Here is a 22,985-nt window from a genome sequence, read left to right on the forward strand (position 1 = left end):
TACAAATGAATTGGGATTTAAAATAACTACCTATTTTTATATTTTAAGCTTACAGAGCAAATTCCTATTTTCAATTGGAAAAATATAACATTTTATTCAAATTTTTAACAGCTAAACAAATGGATTGCATGTTTTCTCAAAAAGGAATCAACAAAATTGCTTTATATTTTTTCGCCAAAAATCGCAAAATTCCCCGAGTGCAAAAATATAAACTTTTGTGATTTGATTTGTCTACATGAAGTTCCATCCAATCACCGACACCACCTGCTGTCAAAGTTGTCGCAATTTTCCCATGGCGTAGTGGGGTTTTTTCCGCCGGTGCCAACTCCTCTGCAAAGTCCCAATGCCCCAATATCAGTTGAGTTGGCGTGGCCAGTATCCTGGTCAGTCTCGATGGCAGTCTCCCCGGTCTCCGAATCATTGCCATTTCCCATTCCCAGACGAAAACAAATTAAATCGACTGCAAATTGAGTAAAACGCGACAGTTGTGACTCTTATTCCGGGTGCAACTGTGTGGCTGTCACAGGACGATGGTCTTAATGGGGACCCCATTGGAAAAGGACACTGGATGTGCTCAGTGATGGGTAGTACTTAGGTACATATTTGGGGGGATATGTTGGACTTATTACCTAATTTGTGAAGTATTCCTAAAGCAAAAAGATTAGTTTTTAACGGGATGTTCGGAAGTGAACCTAAACACATAAATCTCAAGAATTCGCGTTTTTGCTTACATTGAATGAATCCTTTGGAAAATTGGGGAAAAATACACGTAGGTACTTTTAAAATCTCTATCGCATAATACCAATTATAAGAAAGCATAGCATTGCTGTAAAATATTAATTGTAGGCTTAAGTTCCTCAGTCAGTCCTCAAATATTTCCTATAATATTTGTAGACCTCTGTTGTGTAATGTTCGTGTGAGGCAGAACTGCGGCAGACCAACGGCAGAGTACTTTTTATACCCCCTGGGCCACGACCACTGATTTAGGCCCCAATTCTTAACATGTACCTTGGTCCAAATATATATCCCACTCAAAGTGCAGCATCTCTGGAACATTTACTCACCCTTCAGCTCGATGCGGGCGGAGGCCTGGACGCTGCCCAAAGAGTTGCGAGCCTCGCAGCGATACGTGCCGGCCGAGAGTTGGGTGGGCTGCAGCAGGATGAGGCTGCCATTGGCCTGGAGTTGGAGGCTGGGTGTCGACTGCGAGAGTTGGCGGCCATTGACGAACCATTGTATGTCCGGCTGTGGCCAGCCAGAGGCGGCGCAATCGAGGAGCACGTGTCCAGAGCCATGGAGGGCCACAATTTGGTCATGCGGCTGGTGGGTGAAGTGCGGTGGCGATGGCGATGGCGATGATGGCGATGGCGTGGCTGTTCCGGCATCCGCCCACACCTGATTGCTGCGGGCATCGGGGAGGGAATCGAGTGGGTGGTCACCGCCATTAACTACCAGGCGGACAGGCTGGGAGCGCAGTTCGTCCATCTCATTGCGAGCAATGCACTGATAGATGCCCATGTCGCTGGCCTCCACACTGCGGATGAGCAGACTGCCGCTGGGCAGGATCTCCGCCCTCGCCTGCTGCTCCTCCTCACCACCGCCCCCACCGCCCACCTCCTGGGTGTTGTGCATCCACGTGATTTGGGGGCGTGGCAGGCCGGTGACCTCGCAGCTCAACTCCACCTGCTCCCCGGCGAAGGCCTGGGCGTCTTGGGGAGCCACCAGGAACTGCGGCTTCGCTGCAAGTAATCCCATTCAGAGCGGCCATCAATTCGGTATTAAAATGCATCTGTGGCGGATATCAAAAATCATGCCTCCAATCGTGTGGGGCTTTTAGTGAAATTTCTTTCAACTCAATTTGATGGAAAATTTATTTAAGTATGAGGCGTGCTCGCGTTTTTAAACAGTCAGCCCCATACAATTTTTTTTAAAGAAGTATAGAATCAACTACTGTTTGAGACCCCTTTCTTAAATATACAAAATTTTTATACAAAATAGTTATATAACACATCGTCTGTTATTTTACTTTTTAAACCATCTATTGTATAATATCGTATATAATATTATTGTAATAGTTATTGTTAGATTAAGTACCCCCTACAACTTATCACTTCTTTTTATATATTCAATAATATATTTTTTACTTACCGCACTTAAAGTGATGCTCGCTCAGGCTGGAGAGTCCTTGGTTTTGGAGCACCTGGGGAGAGGCGCAGGTGAGCGAGATGGACACCAGTTGGCGCTGGACATCCAGGTGCCAGCGGCGCCAGAGCGAATAGACTCCACAATTGCAATCGATGGCATTGCCATCCAGTCGCAGGCGCTTCAAGTTGTTCAGTCGATTAAAACCATCCACGGGCAGTTGGGTCAGCTTGTTGTTGTACACGATCCTGGAAAGGGGAAAAGAACAAGGACAGCCCAAAAAGTTAGTGACAGGCCCTGGAACCCCCAGCACCGCGAAAAAAAAGGGGAATCATCATCGACTTACAGGCGATTCAGGCGCGGCAAGTTGTCAAAGAGCCCGGCGGGCAGCTGCCAAATGTCATTGTTCTCCAGGAAACTGAAAGCGTAGAAGGACGATTGTGGGTAAGGCGATTGCTCGAGGGGATCCTTAATTAAGGCGGGTTCACTTACATCGCCTCCAGGCGCGGCATTCGCTGGAAGATGGCCGCCGGTAAGCGGCTTAGCCGATTATTGTTCAGATAGAGGAACCTCAGCGCCGGGAGTCCATTGAGAGCCCCATCCTGCAGGTAAGCCAGCTCGTTGTCATTCAGGAAGAGCGTCGTCAGCTGGGCGAGACCACTGAACGCGTTGGCCGGTAGCTCCTCGATGTGATTGAAACGCAAATCTCTGCAAAAATGTTACCGGGTGCGGGAACAGAAGAACAGCGGAGAGAGCGTGAGTGGATGGAGTGGAAAAAGGGCAGAATGCGAATCCCAGATTGCAGATAGCAAAACGTTTATCTGATGGATGGATGCTTGTTGGGTAAAGAGTAAGCGAGGAGGTGGGTGCACTAAAAGAAAATGTATAACCCGAATTTAGAATAAAAATTGAGCAAATGGTTGTCAATGATGCCAATTATGAAACTCACTCACTAATGCCAAACTTACAGGGCTAACAATGATGCCAACTCAGTAAAAATCGCAACTTGGTCAGTGATGTCTGTTCTGGTAAAATGCTTTAAGATTTAAAGTAATCTGTCCTGATATTTTTATGGGTATTTTGAAACTACCTAAGGAAAAATGAATCATCCTGGTTTAGCATTAAATTCCAATGAAACAGTGCCAAATCCAAAACAATGATGCCAACTCTGCAGAAAACGCAACTTGGCCAAAGACCAATGAAGCATATTCTGCCAAACAGCAAAATTACAACAGTCTGTTTTATTCTATACTAAAATAGTCCCCATTAAATTCTAAATTTGGTGATTCTCTTTGAAATAAAAAATCAGAAGTACGTCATTTCTCCTAGTGCACTGAAACTGGAAGACTTGCAGTTGATGGTAAATCAATTTCTGGTTCTGTTCTGGCAAATTGCTGCAAGTTGGCAATGCCAATTCTCGTCATGCGGTCTGTTCTGCTCCTTCTTTCCTCTCATTCTCACACTATGTGGGTGTTTTAATGGGTGTTTGGGGGTCTATTTTTGGGTAGTCAGGTGGGTGGTTGGTATATGGATGTTATGCAGCATTGTCATATGCAATTAGTGCAAAGAAATTCCGTTTGGAGAATTAGATGCCTGCAAGTCTTGGCCCGCACCCACTAATTTCAAGCGAAATCCAATTATTTGCCCCAGCTAAGCACAAACTTAAATTGTATATGGTATACCCCCGCACCGGTGTCGCGTTTATCCGCCTCTTAGAGCGCTTGATAAACCGTTCTAACGACATCCGCTTGATATGGCAGAGCTCTGCAAACAACAACATACTCGTTTACACAAACATTTTGCGCACATTAAAAATTAATTACAAAAAGTTGATGTTCGCATAGTTTATGCCCGTGCCCGGCGACAAAGCAGCCAAGCGATAAGCCGGCAACCCCGGCAACCAACTGGTATAAGGTATACCATATATAGCATATAGTGCGGAGTTGGGAACCCAAGCCACGGATTGAGGTCTCCTCGCATATGCCAAGCTCACGAGCTGCCATTAGCAACAATACACTCTAGGAAATTAAGATAAATTGTAAAGTAAATTGATAAGTAAAACAAAGAATGTTATTTTGATAAAGAAAAACCACAACATTTCTCAAACATCTGCTTTCTAAAAATAATATTTAGAAAATCCTTATAAAAAGTTTGTACATGTATTTTTAAATTAAGTGTTGTTATAACAATACATTTTGTTATTAAAAAAGTTTTTAAAAATTTGTTTGTATATTGTGTTTGTTTATTGTGATAATGCTGATTTTTTACTAATAAAAAACTTATTTTAAATTTATATTATTTAAATACTTTAAGAAAATATCTATAAATGTAAAATAATGTATTGTAAAACCATTCGTTTATCATTTCTAAAGATTATTTTGTAGAAACTATAAAAACAAAAAATTTTTTTTTTAATAAATTGATAAACCATTTTTTTTAAATTCTTTATTTAAAGAACCTTGAACAGCTGCGCACTACACTCTTAAAAAGCCATAAAATAATTTATCCGAGTGCAGGATCTGGTTGAGGGGCATGGCTATAGGATTTCAGCGGGTTAAGGATGTAGCTGCAAGAGCGGTTAAAAAAGTTTCTAATCAACTCATGAACTTTGTTGCTGTTGCTTTTGGCCGGGTTTTAGCTGCTTGCCTGCTAGCTGGTTGCAAATTCAATGCGGCAGCGAAAAAGTTTCTTGGCCAAAGTGAAAATTATACCGAAAATGCAGCTGGTGCCGTTGCCTGCCTGCCTGCCTGCTGGCAACATCGTTTACCGCTGCCTGATGTTGCAGCTGTCTTTGTTGGCGCAATAATTATGACCCTGTTATTTTTCTTTTTCTCTGTACTGAACCCCTACCTTATCCCTTTTGGCAACGCTTTTGGCCAGAAGCCACTGCAATTGGAGCTGGGTGGCTAAAGTTGTCTAAACAGAAATTATGTTTTGTGGCCACTGTAAACATGCAACGCACAAAGTGCAGCCAAACTAACTAACTACCAACAGCAACTAACGCCGGCAACAGCAACAACAGCAGCAACAACCTGCAACCCTAATTGGTGTCAGCGTTTCACAGTGTTTCCATGCGAGTGTGTGTGTTGGCCAAGTGCAATCGTGTCTGTTTCTGTGTCTGTGCTCAAATTGCAACTAAAGACGAGGATGCAGCACACAGGAAAAAAGGCAAAACCTCGCACACAGGACAACAAAAAAGGCAACACAAACAACCTACGACAACGAAAACAACTTACAAATCCAGAACAGAATAGAGAGTTTTAGTCAAGGGATGCGACTAATTAATACCCATTAATCACTGATTCGTTGGGATATGTATTGCATACCTCAAAGGCGATTGCGTTTATATCCTACATAATCATGTATGTCCTACAGAAAACATAGAGTTTCAAAATCACTTCTAGGGGTGTCTAAAAGTATGCAACAATATTTTCATTGTACTGAAGTGCTGTATTATAAAATAACTCTTTTAAAAGTTACAAGCTATTTTTAACATTAAAAAAAAAAGTAAGAAATAAACGGAATCAATTTTAGCAAATCACTTTAAATCGTTTATTCTTAATTAATACAGTTTTATAATAATATATAGATAGATACGTTTTATCAGTTGATCATAAATATATTTTGCAAGCTAAGAAGGACTTTTCTCTTTCCTTTCCCTGATATACCTAAAATCCCTTTTTCTCCTACGTCTAAGGGGTACCAAAATCCAGAACAACACTAAAACCACTCACACGTAGAGCTTGAGGCCCCAGCCCAACAATAGCAGCAACCACAGGATGGTGGTGGGTGGTTCAGATGGGCGGTTGAGTGGGTCATGCATACGCCCAAATGGAGCCACATAAACAAAGCAGCTACCGCCGGTGCACTTCTCACTCCTGGTCTCGGTTTCGGTCTTGGCTCCATCTCTTGTGCTCTGGCTCTGGCTCTGGCTCTGGCCTGATGAAAGACCCAAGTCCTGGGGCCAGTCGACCCACTGGTGTCCATGTGGTAACCCCGCTCCCAGAGGTACACTTAAAGAAAAGTGGTTGCCTAATTTTAACCATCTAGAACTACCTAGGAAAACCAAATTTTCCTAAGCTATGTTATCCTTTTTGTCAGAATTTCTTGGGCTTGAACAACATAAATTATATATTTACAGTAGATTTTAAGAAATTTTGGTTTTCAACATTGTATTATGAAAAATAATTGTGAAATATTTTTTAAGTGCTCCCCAACTCCTCGTAAATATTTTTCTTGGTGCACCAAGTTGGCAACCTCTTGCAGTTGCCGTGGGTCCAAGGAAGTGGGGCAGCAAGATGCAGGCTGGGATGCGGGTGGCAGCAACAATTTGCAAAGTTGCTCGCATTTCTCCCCAAGAAAGGAGAGAACGGTAGGGAAAGGGGTCTTTGTGCGAATGCGGCTGCTTGATCCACATTTTTGCCCACTTCTTACAAACTCCATTAGCCCCGCCACCAACAGTCAACAAGGAATACAGCCACATCCAGAGCCACAGCCACCACATCCACATACAGATCCACAGTGGGTCAAGCCGAGTGGTGCCGGCAAATGGATCAGTCTAATTTGAATCAACAAGGAACTGGGCTTCTTTTGCCCTTTGACTCAGACACCGCTATCGTATTTGCTCAGCCGGAGAGTGCTTTAAAATTCCCAGCCACTTACCGATTCCCTTTCTGCATAGCCAACACCTCTCCACTTGGCACCACTGTGCCATCTCCACATCCACTTCCCCATCCCATTCCTCACCACCCACTCCCACACCTACCATGTGTGACAAACGATGGTCCACTTCAATGTGCACACACGCTGAGTGCGTGTCCGGGTTCCGGACTTCGGACGGTGGACAGTGGACTCTGGAATCCCCAGTACGATGCCTCATCGAGCCTACGCAAATGGGTCACACAGGAAAAAATGGGGTTCCAGGTATATAATATAAGAAGAAAAACCATTTATGGTTAAATTTTAAAGAAGACAAAAATAAATAAAGAAGATTTGTACTTTTAGTTTTCTAAAAAGAAAATATGAATATATAATATAACGAATAAAATATAAATGTAATTCAAAGATCAATGACTGCTTATAACCATCTTAAAAAGTATATCAAAAAATTCTTTTGCTTCTAGCATTTAAAACTCTTTAAAAATGTTCGCAGCAGCAGAAATAATATAACTTTTTTTACAATTTTTGATATTAGAAAGTTTTAATCGTTTTAAATTAAATCAGAAGCTCTTTTTAATGTTTAAAGGGAACATTTTCTGTTAGTAAAATAATAATGTGTGACATTTTAACGATGCAACTTAAAGAAATTTCTATTGAAAGCTTAAAATACTTTAAATCTAATTGGGAAATTAAAGGGAACCCTGTTCTCTCAGTGACAATATGCCGGAACCCACTCCTGAACAAGTGCGTGTTAAAGTTGCTCCCTGGATAAATGGGGATTCAGCGGGGTGCCGTTGCAATGGCCTCATAGAATGGCGTCATGTCAGTTGCGCAACTATTTACGGAGCTGCTAAAAAAAATAGGGAACCGAACGGAGACATAAATAACTGGGATGCTCCGACGCAGAGACCTCAGAGAAGCCCCGCCCCCAACCACGCCCCTTAAAGCCCACCTGCTGTGATGCACGTCATGTGTGTGCATGTGTGTGCGGAAACGGAAATTGAATCTTGAAACTTCTTTTCAGCGCATGTGACACTTCCGCCGGCCTGAATTTTGATAATGACATTTGCATTTTCGCATTATTCGATATTTTCAATTAAATTTGCAATGTGCAGGTGCGGTGATGGTGGTGTTCGTGTGTGTGTCCATGTGTTCGCATGTCCTGTGGCGCGCGAGTTTGGGGCTCCATTGATGCGCCTCGGATATCCTTGGTTTGATTCCTCTCGCATCCATGTCTGCACTTAATTAATGCATATTATTGACAAAGGCATGTTCAACTCTGGCATGTTTGTCTATTCACGCATGCCTGCACACCCACACTCTTGCAAACAGGACATGCCACACTCACACACGTATGAAACTATATTGCGTATACGCTTTGATGTCCATGTCGAAAATTTATGGTTAGCCAAAACTGAAGCCAAGAGCGATATTTTAAAGCGGCGTGCAGACAGCAAATTGAATGAAAACAATTAGCATTGTGTAGGGTTTATGGTTAACCCATTGACACCCCCCCTACACATTTTCCATTTCCCCCTGAAATTTCCCCGTGCCGAGGTGGAAAATCTGGTTCGTGCTCAGCGAGCGTTAAGCTGTTTAGTGGCTTCACTAATTTGATTTCAATTAGTTGTCACAATTAGTGAAGGAAAAACCGCAGCAAGTAAATTAGTGGGGATTTCCCGAGGGGGGTGTGTGTTGTATTTGAGGAAAATTCGGCAGTGCATGTTTGTGGTGTCCGCTTTGAGATTTCTGTTTGATTATTTCGCCTCGAGTGCGGTTTTTAAGGGAATCGGAATGCCTTATTAAGGTGGGATTTCAGCTAACTGAAATTCGACAATTTTACTGAGTGAGAAGTCATGATTTCAGTTTTTGATTTTAATCTTGTACAGAAAGTAAAATTAATCCTTGTGTGATCCATAAAGAAATAAAATTGCAAACAAACAAACATAATTGCTTGGATATAATCCTTCTCTACTTTGAAGTTATTATTAAGACGGATGTTTATGTTTAGAAAAAATTTAAGAAAATAAATAAGCCCGATGAAAGAAATATATTTCTCATTTGGTAAAATGCCACAAATATACTATCAACTTTTAAACAAATCCCCTCTTACCTAGGTTCAATATTCCTTGCTTCAAAAGTTGATTGCTGATTCTAAAACGTTTTATCTCCCTTTGAGACTGACTATAAATGCATTAAAGGTTTAATTTTCTCCCTGGAATTGGTTTCTGCTAGCTTTCAGCGTCAGTTAGTTTTTATCATAGAGTCAGTATATTTTCCAGTTCATTGCATTTTCATTAGAGTTAACGCTTACGCTTCGCTTTTTCCGCGTTTCACACACACGGCTTTTCCCTTCCTCCCTTTTGCGCCATAAAGTATGCAACATAAACAAGGCCATAAAGGTGGGTAAAAGGGGGAAAAGGCCACCTATCCGCTGCCTTATCAGTGGCATCAGCTGAACCCCCTTAACCAACACCCCCCTATACGATACCATCCTCCCACCTGGTTGTTAAGGTGATTCCGGCTTTGTTGAGCTTGTTGCCTTGTGCTCTGATTATGATTTGTCTGGCTTACCCACATGCCGAGCCACCTGAACACCCCACCCCACACCTCACGTGTGCCTGCAGCTTAGGCAGCATCTTATGACGCCTCCTGCTCCTGCGCCAGTATAAATCCTTTTACGGTCTGACGGTCCCCTGGCTGCCTTTATGGCAAATGTGACAATAAAAACATGATTTAACTTTGGCCTGCCGCACACTCACATCCGCACCCACGCCACCACAGAGACCGCATTCCCAAACAGAGAGAGAAATCTCCTTGGCAATCTCCCCTGACAAACAAAAATTGATAGGGTTTTTAAATGGTTTATAGAGGTGTTAAAAAGTATGCGTGGAAGTATGAGTAGACCACTTTTCTAGAGTTTTCATACATTGTTGCATACTTTTGTGCACCTTCCAAAGTGGTTTTAAAACTGTGATTTCTGGGACCCTCTTATGTTTTGTATCATACATTCCAAATGTATCGAAACCAAAGACGTACAGGCTTTCTAGAAGTATCAAAACTTTTCAAATGGCAATAGCAGAATGAATAATATTATAACATACTTTTGGGTTTTAATGATCTTTTGGTGGTTACTTGAAATGAAATAATAATGAAAGATTAATACTATAGTACCCTAATAGAACATTGTAGCATACTTTTAAAGATATTTATCAACGGATTTTTAAGTTCCAGACATGTGTAAAAGTGTAAAATATTTTTCTACACTCCTTTATTCACAAGGTTTTTTCCAGTGCTTCATCACAGGCTCAGATTGCACATTATTGTAATAACATGGCTTACAAACACGCAAGCAACAGCAGAAATAGCAGCAGCAACATGGCCAGCAATAACAACCGTAGGAATAAAAGTGCCTGCAGTGGCAGGCGCATCCTTGCACGCCAGGACTCACATTCGCACAGCCAAGTATCCGGGTTTCCAAGTATCCTGCTTGCTGCTGGGTTGCCCAGGTGATTTGCCACTGACGATAGTCCAAAGGACTCATGACAATTGCTCAGCCTCACTGTGTGTGTGGGTGTGTGTTTTCTTTTTTTTGTGGGAACCACTTGGTAATGTAATCCTTCAGCCGCTCGGCTTCTCGGCCGTTTATTTTTGCCCAGTGACATTTTATTATTATTAAACAAAGGACACCCCCCAACAGCCTTCCCCCATTGCTGTTAACCCTTGACATTGTTTATCTGTGTGCGTAAAAGTTCAGCTGTCAGTCAGCCAGTCACTTTGTCAACCTGACAGTATGTGTGTGTGTGTGGGTTAATGGAGATGGGCATTACGGGTTCAGGGGTTAAAGTTAGTTACCGTTCTGCCTGCAGTGGTCGTAGCTTCATTTCCTCAACTCCTTTTGCACTCGAGCTTATTTTCGAGCCATTCCAGAGCTGTGATTTAATTTTCGTTCTGTTTGCTTACCCCCAATTTCGTTCACTTCCTACGATGGCTCTATATCTCTATAACCCTTTATCCCCCGGAAAATCCCCCCAAAATCCAACGATATCTCCCTGCTATGTGTGTGCTAAACTGTTAATGTAATTGTGTCCAGTTAGGACTGTTTGAGATACTTAGAGCACTTTGCGTAATTGGCTCGGAGTGTGCATGCATAAAACGCTTTGTTTAGCCCAGATGGAACAACAAAAGATTTCGGCCCAAAGAGTTTAGAACTGTAGATCAGAGCTTAATGAATTTTACCTGCAACGGAGAGTCTAATGGCTTCCGTAAAGTGGGTTGCATAAGTAATTAACGTCCTCAAAGTGACAATGTCTTCCTTGAGGAAATTACCATTTAAAAAAGGTTACAAATGAAGTTTGTTACCTTTGGTTAAAACATAAACCAATATTTATTGTAATAATTTTTTTTTCTTTCGAGCTTATATGATTTTTAAAATGTTTTCATTTTAACTGTTTGTTTATTTAATTCAATATTTCCATTCCTTTATTTATAGTTTGGAATTTTTTCCAATATACTTTGTCACTACACATATATTTCGCAACAAACACTTTTTTGTTAACCAATAAAAATGTCTAAAAGTTTACAAAAGCCATGAAACAAAGAAATTCCACCACTTTGGAGACGAATTTTATAGCTTAGCGGATTTCACCTGTACCGGAAAGTACAACAGTTGAGTCAGTCAGCCGGCATCCGAAAAGTAAACTGCAAAGCAATTAACATTGTTTCCCCGAACTGACAAAGAACGAAACTTTTGCTACGACAAATCCTTGGGCTAAAGCTGCACAACTTTAAGGATTTGGCAGGCGGACAAAAAAACCAGTGCGACTAGTGAACTGTGTGTTCGGGGTGCGGGTGATTCGCCTTTGGCCAAGTGTAAACGATAAAGGATCCGCCCCGTCCACTGACCAGGACACGGCCAGGACATTCCGGAACTAGGACTGCAGCAAGACCAGTTTGTCCGCTCACACGGAATTGATATGTGGCCTGGCTTCCCACCGATTCGGCTTCACCGAGAAGCTGCATCCGCCGCCGTGGCTTTTGTTGCACTTATCTGACGCTGCTACGCACAAGTAGCTAAGGCGAAAAGCTATGCACTGAACAAAAATAATGCTGCTCAAAAATATCCCAGAAATTACAAAATGTTCTATGAGGGTGTCGAAAAGTTTGCAGTTGAAAATAAAAGTGGCCTTTTAAAATTTACTGATTCAAAATATATTGTTGCATACTTTTTGGCACCTTTCTTGGAAAACATGTGTATCTTATAAACCAAAACAGCCTCAATAATTTTCTATATAAAATTTTAAAAATAAAACACGAGTATTAATCCTCAATATTTTAAATTTTTTTAAGGAAATCATTTTTGTCAGAGAAGCCTACTTTAAAAATGTATAATAATAATGATGGAGATTTTTAAATAATATTCAAACTCTTTCTAATAATAGAAAACTTCACCCAAATGAAGGGATCCAGGAAAATATTAAAAATATTTTATTAATTTAGAAAATGTAATATTAAAAATTGCTTCTCTAAGTTTCTTCCACACCATTTTTCCAGTGTCCCTTGCAACATCCTCCCCGTTTTGGGGGCCACCACAGAATTGTTATATTCAGTAATTATGTCCAATAAGCGGCGAAGCGAGAAGCCAACGCCATCCTGCGGATCTGCCACCCATATCAACCGCCACCCCCTCCCACAGGAAGGAAAACGATGTCGTTAATGTTGTCGTTATGTAAGCTAACCCAGTTTTAGCGTCGACATGGCATTTCCTTCCTTCCGGTTCCTGCGTTAAATGCAATGCTTGAGCAAAAATCCGCAAGAAAAGAATGAAAGGCGCCCACTCAAGTTGGGTCCTGGGTTCGGGTTTGGGTTGGATAAAGATTGCTGACTGCATGACACGCCAGAGCAGGCAGCAAAAGTTAAGCCACGTGCAGAAAATTCACTTCCGTTCCACACACACTCGCACACACTCTTAAGCAGAAAGGACTCGGGAAGAACAAGAGGCATCTAAACTTGCATTGCATACTTTTGGGCTGCCACCGAAAGAAAAACTCCTGACAGCATAGCAAAATCAAAAAGAAAAGAAAAGGGGTAGAAAAACGCTTGGAGCATAGAAAGAAAGAAAAAGCTGAGAGAAATGCCAGGGCTACAAATTTCTTCAGCCTTCAAATTGCTGTCTCACTCCTCTGTTTTTTTGACTCTCCTGTTCTCAAGTTTTACCCAAACCCAAAAAAAACCTATCACTAAGATTGGCCATCACTTTGCAGTCTTTTACCAGAGCTACTTATCATAATAAGAGTGTTTTAATTTTGTTTAATTTGGTAGAAAAGGGTAAGCAAATTGGTATTTTAAAAATGTTTAAAGAAGATTAAGACCCTAATAAAAATCTTGTTTCCTTATCATGAATTATTTAATCTAATCAGCTAGTTTTCCCATTTGATTATTTAAATCACTTATTAGGACGTCTAAAAGTATGCTTTGAAAAATTTTATAATGTGCTATATTTTTATAGCATACTTTTAGACACCATGTTTGGTAGAAGCCCCAAATTTCCTTTTCTGACTTTTAAAATGTTATTAATTTACTTAAAATTATGTATATAAATACTATATAATTCTGAGATCCTAAGTTTCATTAAAAGTGAGGAGCACCTTGAACTTTTTTTGGTTTTCTAATGTGTTGTGCCTCAAATAATCCTTTAGCTACAGCTCATCCTCAGCTTAGAATGCTCTTCCTATGGCTCCCGATCCTGTCCCTCAGTTTCCAAAACCACCTTCCTTCCCATCGACATTTCTACAGGTGTAAATGTCTCACAAGTGCACTCTCCACACATGCAATTGCCGGCAGTCCTCGTTCTCGTCCTCGTCCTGCGGACTCCTTTCCATCGCAAAAGCCCACCCACATCATCATCATCCTGGCTGCTCGTTCTGGCATGCTTAAGCTGCTTCCAGTTTGGCCAGGCAAACACCTTCATGGTTAAAAGTGGCCACCTGGAGGAGCCTCACCATCATCCCCATCCCTTCACCCTTCACCATTTCGCCCTTCAATATATAATTCACACATTTTCAGGCAGCAGCCATCCCTGCACACACACATTTTGCCCAACGCGTGTGTATTTTTGTTGAAATAAATTTTATTTAAACTTTCGCTGCCGCTGGTTATGTTTTTTTTTCTTATTTTTCGTATTTTGTGCACCATTTTGGTATTATTTTTTTCTTTGCAACGTGTGAAATTCAATTATACAGCAGATTTATATGTCGAGCATGGAGCTGGGTGCATGAGCAGCTCGTCGCTTTTATTTGAGAAGGAAAACTCAGCCCACACACTCATACCATACAATATATGTGCGTTATAAAAATGCAATGAAATCAGTTCGCCATTCAAGTGGAAACGGTTTAATATGCGTATAAAAGGCGAATATTACCGAAAGCCCTTTTGATGCAGTTTTCTATTTCAGCCATCGCTGGGATATGCGAGATAAACATTTTTGAAGTGAGGTGGATGAAAGCTTTCGCTACGGTAGCAGAAAATTAATAAATAACAACTACAGGAAGCTACTAAAATAATATTCAATCAAATGTTATTACAGAAGCCCATCTTAGCAACCTTTTTGCATCCAAGAATCTTATTAATTTTTAAAAATAAATGAAAAGCACTTTCCAAACTTAAATAGAATACATTTAAAATGAGCCAGCTTATCATCAATGCACTTCGTACACTTATTGTTCATTTCATGATTTGGCTTTCACCTCACACACAACCGAGAAAAGCTTCAAATTTCCCAGCATATTACGCATACGCCATGCTGTTCACTTCCCACCGACCAAAGTCGCAAGCGCTTACATTAACATTATTATGCATCTGTCTGGGCCAAGTTCCGTATTCCGTACTCTGGCTAGCTGCTATCTGCTATCTGATGGTTACGTGGTCCGCCACTTGGCTCGGACTTAAACTTGGACTCCGACCCCCGTCCCACTTGGTTTGCCGCCTGGTTGAGCAGTGAGCGGAGCTCCTTTTCCTTGGCTACCTTCGAATACCCTTCAAGGGGGTAGTGTATTTTGGCAAAAAAGCATATATTAAATAAATAAATTCTTGAACAAAATAATAAATAAAAGAAATTTAGCCCACAAACAATAGTAATTCAAATAAACAGAGTTGGCCCATTGAAAAATTGGGCATTTTTTAAAACATAATAACATAAATATAAAATTATTCGAATCTGTTATAATTTTAAATTGTAAGGACCCCATTTCTTTTATTTTAATTTTTAAAGGTATACGAACTATAGATAATATCGCATACTTTATACGGAAATATAACCAAGACGCAGCTCGATTTAATTTATTTAAAAGAGCATTTCCCATTTCGGCAAACAAAATTGGCCTGGCTTTCTTGTTTTTTCCTTGGCCTGGCCAACGCCTGCTGTTGACTGTAGTCCGGGCCACATGATGGTGGCATCTCACCTGGTCAGGTGGTGTGGCGAAAGAGGGGGGCATGCCACATCTACCAGTTGTATTCCTTCTTTTTTATTTGCGCTCTTATTCCTTCGCTTTTGGGCTTCGCTCTGTTGCCATAGCATACTTATGGGCTGCTGCTCCTCTTCTACTGCGATTCTACTGCTGCTGATGCTGCTTGTTTCTTATGCTTGACCGCCAGTTGCCAGGCCCTGCACTGCGGGAAAAATCTATATACTTCTATCCCAATTCGGGGTTAGAAACCTCCATATTACTAATATTGGATATATTCTTTGAATGTAGTAAAATATAACAAAACATTTTATATCAAATAATTGTTAATATCTAAAACACCCTTTTGAAAACCTGAAATTGTGATGCCATTGCCTAATAGTGATCAATTTTAAAAAATCCTATTTATCCTTAAACCTATTTTTATTCTTAGGCATAAAATGTTTCAAAATATTTAGTAACATTTTATATCGAATATTTTTGAATCTTGAACAAAACCCTTTGAAAGTCGAAAGTTGTTAAACCACAAGTTTGGTTTCTGAATTTTTAAAAATTATAGAAAAGTCTCTTAATATTTGATGACTAGAACCTTTATACTCTTCAAAAATGTGTGATAAAAATATTGAAAGTTTTGATTCATGCTGTTAGTATACATCTTATTCTATAGAACTCTAACCCAATATTAAGAAATTAAATTTTAATATTAATTTTCTTTTTTCTCGCAGTGCATGGCTGTTTTCCGTGTTCAGTGTCCTGTTCTGTGTCCGTTGCACATGCCGATTGCTCCACTTTGACATGTTGCTGCTTGCCACAGCCCCGCCCCCTTGGCCCGCCTTTCTCCTCGGTGGCAAAATAACTTTGCTTATAAATTGTGGCATGTGTTTGTGCAGCGATGATGTTGCCGCTTCTACTGCTGCTGCATTTTGCACACAGCTTTTGCTATCTTGCTACTTTGCATTCTTTGCTCCGCACTAACGAGCATGCGAAATGACAAAGCTGGTGGGCGTGGCAATGGTTCCGCAGGATTCTCTAGAACGAGGACTGCTGGCAAATGAACCAAGTGGCACTTTGTAGTATTAAAGAGGGAGAGAAAAAACATGCAACTTTAAATGCAAATTGAGGGGGTTTCGGGAAATCAATAGAAGATTTTTCTATGTCAAAGTGAAGCGAAGCCTGACTGGCAGACAGATTCCTCGACGGAATCTGTAATCTCGAGTCTGGTTTCTCCAAACTCGAATCTGGAATCTCGACTCGACTCTACCCATTTTCCCCAGCTCGATTTCCCAGTCTGCCTGTGACAGTGAATTAAAAATGCATACGCTTTGATTGGCAAAAACTTTGCCTTCGGGGATTTCCCTTTGATGTTCGTCTATAGCCTCGTATAGTATATGTTCCCAAACGTTCAGCTTTAATCAGTCAAAAATGCAACTTCCCATTCAATTGGGTTCCTGGTCTACCGCTTCATTTGCATAATTACAAATCATATTACAGATTGGGCGGCGAAAATCCCCCCACATTGTTCACATACGCAATTTAATTTTATTTCCATGTTTTTCTCGTTTTTTCGGGCTGCAAAAATATGGCAACAATTGAAAAGTCAAACCAGACTGAACTGGTGGGGCAAAAACCGTAACAACAATAATATTATATTTCACAAAAGGGGCAAAATCCTGACAAGTGGGCGGGGTCTCTGGATGTAAAAAAGAGACGGATGGCGTGAAAGCGAGACGGCGACGTTTGAATGCTCTTTGATTGATTGGTAATTGAATTCGAAATGCATTTAGAGGATTTATCGCTAGACAAACGCAGACGGCTTTGATTGATGGCCCCGCGATCTTAGGAGGATGAGTTTTTTAAATTGCAAGTACCACTTTAGGAAATTGAATTCAACGAAGAGTGCCTAATGATGGTAATTAACTTAACACACTACAGAAATAATTATTAAACTAAAATCAATTAAAATGGTTTTACTAACTAATTCTAAGTGGATTACTGTCTTTAGTCACCTAGAAAATTATGTAAATATTTTTGGCTTAAATTTGTTTTGTTTTCTATTTTACCCATGTAAACTAACATTTTTTGCTTGTCTATGACATTATTTAATTATAAGCCCCATAAAGCCATAAATGTCATTAGCCAAATTAAAAAGTCGCAAATCATTGAATTAAGCTTTCCATAAATACAGAAACATATTTAGCAAAAGAAAAATTGTATACATAAATATTATAGTCAAAATAGATTAAATGCTTTTAATAAATTTGATTTATCTAACTGGGGATAAATGAAAATTTAACATTTTAAAAGTTTATCAAAGGAACACACATCATTAGTTGGCAGTATCATTTCTGAAACTCTTGAATGGTGTTATAATATATGTTATAAATAATTAATCTCATTAGCAAGTTATTTTGCATTTGACGAGCTTCATAAACTCACCATAGCTCAACACCAACCAAATGAAATACTCACAAATCACAAATCAGACAGAATTCAGACAGCAGAAACTACAACCGACAACTTGCCGGCTGTTATAATTATCCACACCCAACAAGCATGTATTTTCCAGATAGATATATGTATAACCCTCGACCTACACACAAAAAAACTTTTTGGTAAAACCCATCGAAATGCCAATTTGACCAGCCATATAGTTACTCTGCCAGCATCAAAGTACACACATCTAGCCATTTGATGGTACTTTTACTAGAAAATAGTAACCATTTTTAACAGTTTTTAGATTTGTTTACAGTACATAACTATTCGTATTGTTCAATTTTACCCGTAAAATTGTTCTGTGTGTACCAACCTCTGCCCTGCCTAACAATTCATCCACACCTGAGCCCGGAGATCCGACTTCATCCGCCTTCATCATCCTGCCTGCCCCACCGGAAACAAGTTCTCTGGGCTGGAATCTGCTATCCATTGGTAACAATTTCAATATTTCCACCGACAAATAAACAGCAAATGTAAATGCAAGAGTCCTGTGCAAAAAGGAAATTTATGCATATTTAATAACAACATGGCAGGGGGAACTGGAAATGGAACAGGAACAGGAACAAGGATATGGAGACGACGACCGGCTACAAAATACAAGGCATTTCTCACGCATAAATGCACCCGACGAGATGAGAAATTCAGAAAAGTATGGCGGCCAAATCGGGGACCTCTATAAAGCGGGGAAGCCATAGAAGGGGTCGAAATGAAATAAAAGCTGGACCAACAGGGGAGTTGAAACATTTTTGCTAGCAAAATAGTTTTCGCAAATAGTTGATTCCCAAAAAAAAAGGAAATAAGCCGAGGCAAATATTGTCCATACATATATATTCATGCTCATGTTCATATATGCAACTATATATATGCCATGCGGTATGGTTTATTGTTCGAGTGGGCGGCGGTGGGCGTGGCAGAGTCAGCGAACTGGACGCTAATCAAACTTTTTAATATGCCATGCATGCAACGTGCGGCGACTTTTGTTTTGACACACCGCATTGTGGGCTGGGTAGGGGGGTGAGGGGGCGTGGCAAGTCGGTCCGGCGATATGAGATATATTTCATATGTGCATAATGCCCGAGTTATTAGATGCCATGTGTGGCGGAGTTGCTGCCGGAGAACAGATTTAGTTCATATGCCTTGGCTACATCTGCGTTTTATGTGCTCATCTTTTCACCAAGATGTAGTGAGCGAAAAAGTGTTAGGGAAATTAGAACAAAATATGTTATAAAATACGTATAGAACAAATTTTTATATATTCTTGAAATATATATTCTTTCCGGTCTGTATTAAAAAGTTATAAGCTAATAAAGTGTGCAATCGCGAAAACAGCCCATTTGCTGCATGCATATCTCCATCTCCCTTGCACTCCCTTTAGCTCAGTATCAGTATCTAAAAGTCGAGGCCGTCGTGTATAGCGTTCGTTCTTCTCTAAAATAAGTTTCTAGGAAAATATATTAACTCCGATATTTTCAAGACTTCTTTAACTTTGAGAACCTATCAGTAATAATTTTTATACAAGTGCTCAAATATTATAATGTTGAAAGTATAATACAATCAGACCCATTACTATAATGGACTATACTTTTTGTTTTAGAAATACAAATATAAGGAACAAACCAGATTGTATAGTATTTATTGAGAGAAAACTTTTCTAAACCAAAATTATACTCTTTACAAAATTCATTTTGAAAACCGTTCCTAACCATATATGTCTTACACTTTATCCTCCACCATTTGTTTCCTATTGAAAAGCAATTTTTTCTCAGTACTTAAGGGTTATGGAGGACTTTGGGGCTGGAACGGAAGTGGGTAAATCCACTGAGAGAGCTCCTCAATCCCGGGAATAATGACAAAGCAACTGCCTCCATGAAGGAAGAAGAAGAGATGTGTGCTTTATGGGAGGTCAGCTAAAAATGCATCATCATGAAATGAAATCAAGTGCATTTATTTAGCTCGCAGGGAGAATGGTGAGGAGGATGGGATCTGTTAGTAATGCCCCCTAAAAAACGCCCCCTTTAACAGCTGCCATGTGAGTGGGCGGTTGGAGGCGTTGGGCGGTGGGGGCGTGGCAAGATGAATGATGCAGGCGAACGGCCGCCGTATGTTACACAGTTTCGACTTCCATTTAGTTGCCAGTTTAAATACACACGGGACGGGCCAAAAAATGTTTGGGCCTTCTTTGTTCGAGGCAAGTCAAGGATATAAAAGGAATGTTCGAGTGGTGGGTGGGTGTTGCAGTTCTAGTACTTTTTTATGACCCCATCCCGGCGAGAACTTTCAATGGCTGCGAAGGCAGCGACTTTATGCCTGATGGATGGACAGTCTGAAAGAAGTGAAATGTGGCTTAGGCCTTGAGAAGGTTTGAGCTGCAGCAACATTAAATTGAAGCGGAATGGCAGCTGAAGCTGAAGTGTGCAAAATAGAAAAGAATTTACTGAAAAGGTTTTACACGGTTTGACAGGAAGTCTTTGAAATGAGGGTCTCTCGAAGATCGTTAAGAAAATGAACCACAATTTAAGATATTTTGGGTAATGCACATTACTAGGAGAATGAATTTTGAATATTTAATATTGATTTCTTAAAACTATCTTTTATAAATATCTAAACTTTTTTTTCCATGCATTTTTATTCACCTAATATTGTTTTTTTCGGTACACGAAATTACACCTATGTATATTAGCCCTCCGTTGAAAATCCCTTCAAGATTATGTTCCTTTTAGTGAGAAGGTCAAAACCCATTTAAGTAGTCAAGAAATAATAAACAAGAAAAAATAATTCTTTGACTTTCGCAGCTCTTTATTTTTTTGGATAAACTATTTTGCACATCGTCGCTTTTGTGTTTGCCCGACATTTATCTCCTGACCTCCGGACAGAAAATGTAAACAAAATGTTCCCCATTAAGAAAATTAAATAAAGAATATTTTCATGAAGACCAAATTCTGGCATGTGTGTGCCATAAAATGGCAGTGTCTCTGGCTGGGAAAATGTGTTCTCATATTTTTCGACGACTGCCGAGAAACATTTCGAGAATTATGGAAAGAAAGCAGGAATCTGAGTCGACAGAAAACAAGAGCAAAATGCACAAACATGTGCTTATGGAGGGGAAAAAAGCAAGAGCAACTTTTAGACACATGCAGTAATAAATGAAACAAATTAATTAAAAGTGTGCAACGGGTCGGCTGCGTAATAAATGAAAAGCGAATCGCAAAGTTGCTCTGTTATTCAGTGTTTTCAGATTTTTTTCTATTGTTGTGTGGAGAGGCGAATGCTGTTGCTCTCGAGGCATGATAAATTATGCAGCCATCACCTTATTTAAAATGAAGATTAATTTAAATACTGCCAAGTACCCCATTCTCCAATTTCTCCAGACTTTTCTCCCCAGTTGAGAAATTGTTGTGTGGCGAGCCAAACAAATGGAAAAGGATGTGATCCTCCGAGTGAGATTGCAAATGGATGTAGATTCTTTCTAGGGGGAATGGATGATATGCAAATCACACATTATACAATAGAATATTTAACTACAAAGGCATTGTCGTTTGCACATAGTTTCGCTTTGTGCCGATACGTAGGTTAGCTCAATTAATAATTCTGCGGCAAATGCATACAATGTATTATTTTCATTTTAGAATTTCTAGATTTTTACAGCCACCAGTGTTAGCTAACCATTTGGCACCTGTCAACAGTGTTTAAACACGTAATACAATAAAATATAAATTTATGGATATTGTTGTGTCAATAGCCAACAAACTAAATAAAATATGTGAAGCATTTGAAATATTTGGGCATCTGCGAATGTTTGTTTAGCAATTAATCATAAAAAATATGCGTTTTGCGCTTATTGAACGTAATAAAATCTAATCCCTTACCCCTATAAATTCAGGCTACAATTGTTCAATAAATTATAAGCTTTAGAAGTTATTATAACATAGGTTCTATACACTCCTACAATATTTTTATAATTTTGCAAAGAGTACTTAACGTACTTCATGTTTCCATTAATAATTGATTGCCTTTTTTGCAGTTAATTGAACAAAAATATAAGAGCAAACACTTTTTATAGTGAATATTTAACTAGCTCAACTTCAGATAGCTAAAATTAATTAACTTATCGATTTATTTGGGGACTCTAAAATCGTTGACACTTGCAGTAATTGGTTTCACCTATTTTCCCGACAAGTGCGGCTTTTATGCACCCATCAGGAAATTTAAAAATGGCAGCAGGTGGTAGAGGAAATGCTCTTTCGGTTTATTAAATTCACTTTAAATCAGAAATAAAAAATCTATTTTTTACAACAATAAGTACCTCCAATTAATTCACTTTGGTACCAACAAAGGTATTATATGTATTGTATAAAAACAATTATAAACTTTTTTCCCCTCACAAATCTATTTGTTTATGTATCAAATTAAGCTTGATAGTACTTCACCAACTTATGACAACAATCTGTGGATAATATTCCCCGTTTGAGTGCTCTTTGGACTTTTAAAAGCCGCATAAAATCGATTTATATAAGGCTTCCAAAATTCGCAAATTCGTTGACACGTGAAGTGAGTGGCTTCACCTATTCCCCCGACAAGGATGCATTTTGCACCTGACAGGCGGCGTGTGTGTGGAAATCCTTTGCTTTTTCCTCGCCGCGAATCGGCATTTCCCAGATACGACCATCAAACGCGGCTCAAACCCCCGTGGAAATTGAATTCTCCGTAAATACCACGAAAATCTTGCTCTGTCTGTCCGGATTTCTTGTTGTCCTCCAATGGAGGAGACTGTTTTTCTGTCTGATAACTTGCCGCCGGCTGCGGCAGCTGGTGCAATTCACCAGGATGCGAGGTTGCGAGGATGTTTCTCGGGGTTTTGGGACATGCCACGGCCTACATAAATATGCATATGCTCCACAAACATTTGGCCAAGTTATATGCGATGTGGATGTGGATGCGGATGCAGTGGTGGTCCCCCGAAAATTCATACGAAAACTGCTGACATTTTCGAAAATAAATGCAACGTCAGAAATATTGCACATGCATGCAAATACGCGTCAGGCAGCGTGATAAATATACAAATCCCAGTCAGCTTTTGCCGGTTAGACATCCGTTTAATTGAGTCAACATAGCGTAGCTCGGCGGAAGATTCATGGAGTAGGAGGAGGATTCCGGAGGAGGAGGAGGTGGACTCCGCTGGAGAAAGTGGGCAAGCGGGCGAAAGGGGGCATCAAATTAACGCTGTCAACT

The 22,985-nt window shown here is 40.0% G+C and overlaps 1 protein-coding gene across 2 annotated transcripts in view; it reads right to left on the reverse strand.

Moving 5' to 3' along the window:
• Pxn (Peroxidasin) overlaps positions 1-22,985 on the reverse strand; it is a 34,765-nt gene that overhangs the window by 9,967 nt on the left and 1,813 nt on the right. For both annotated transcript variants that reach the window (XM_017079003.4, XM_036815162.3), the window contains exons 3-6: positions 2,635-2,850; positions 2,489-2,560; positions 2,149-2,390; positions 1,065-1,739 (exon numbers count right to left, since the gene is read on the reverse strand). In XM_017079003.4, the coding sequence (XP_016934492.2) occupies positions 1,065-1,739; positions 2,149-2,390; positions 2,489-2,560; positions 2,635-2,850 (1,205 nt within the window). The remainder of the gene's footprint in view (positions 1-1,064; positions 1,740-2,148; positions 2,391-2,488; positions 2,561-2,634; positions 2,851-22,985) is intronic.

Source organism: Drosophila suzukii, chromosome 3 (genome assembly GCF_043229965.1).
Source record: "Drosophila suzukii chromosome 3, CBGP_Dsuzu_IsoJpt1.0, whole genome shotgun sequence".
Classification (NCBI taxonomy): domain Eukaryota; kingdom Metazoa; phylum Arthropoda; class Insecta; order Diptera; family Drosophilidae; genus Drosophila; species Drosophila suzukii.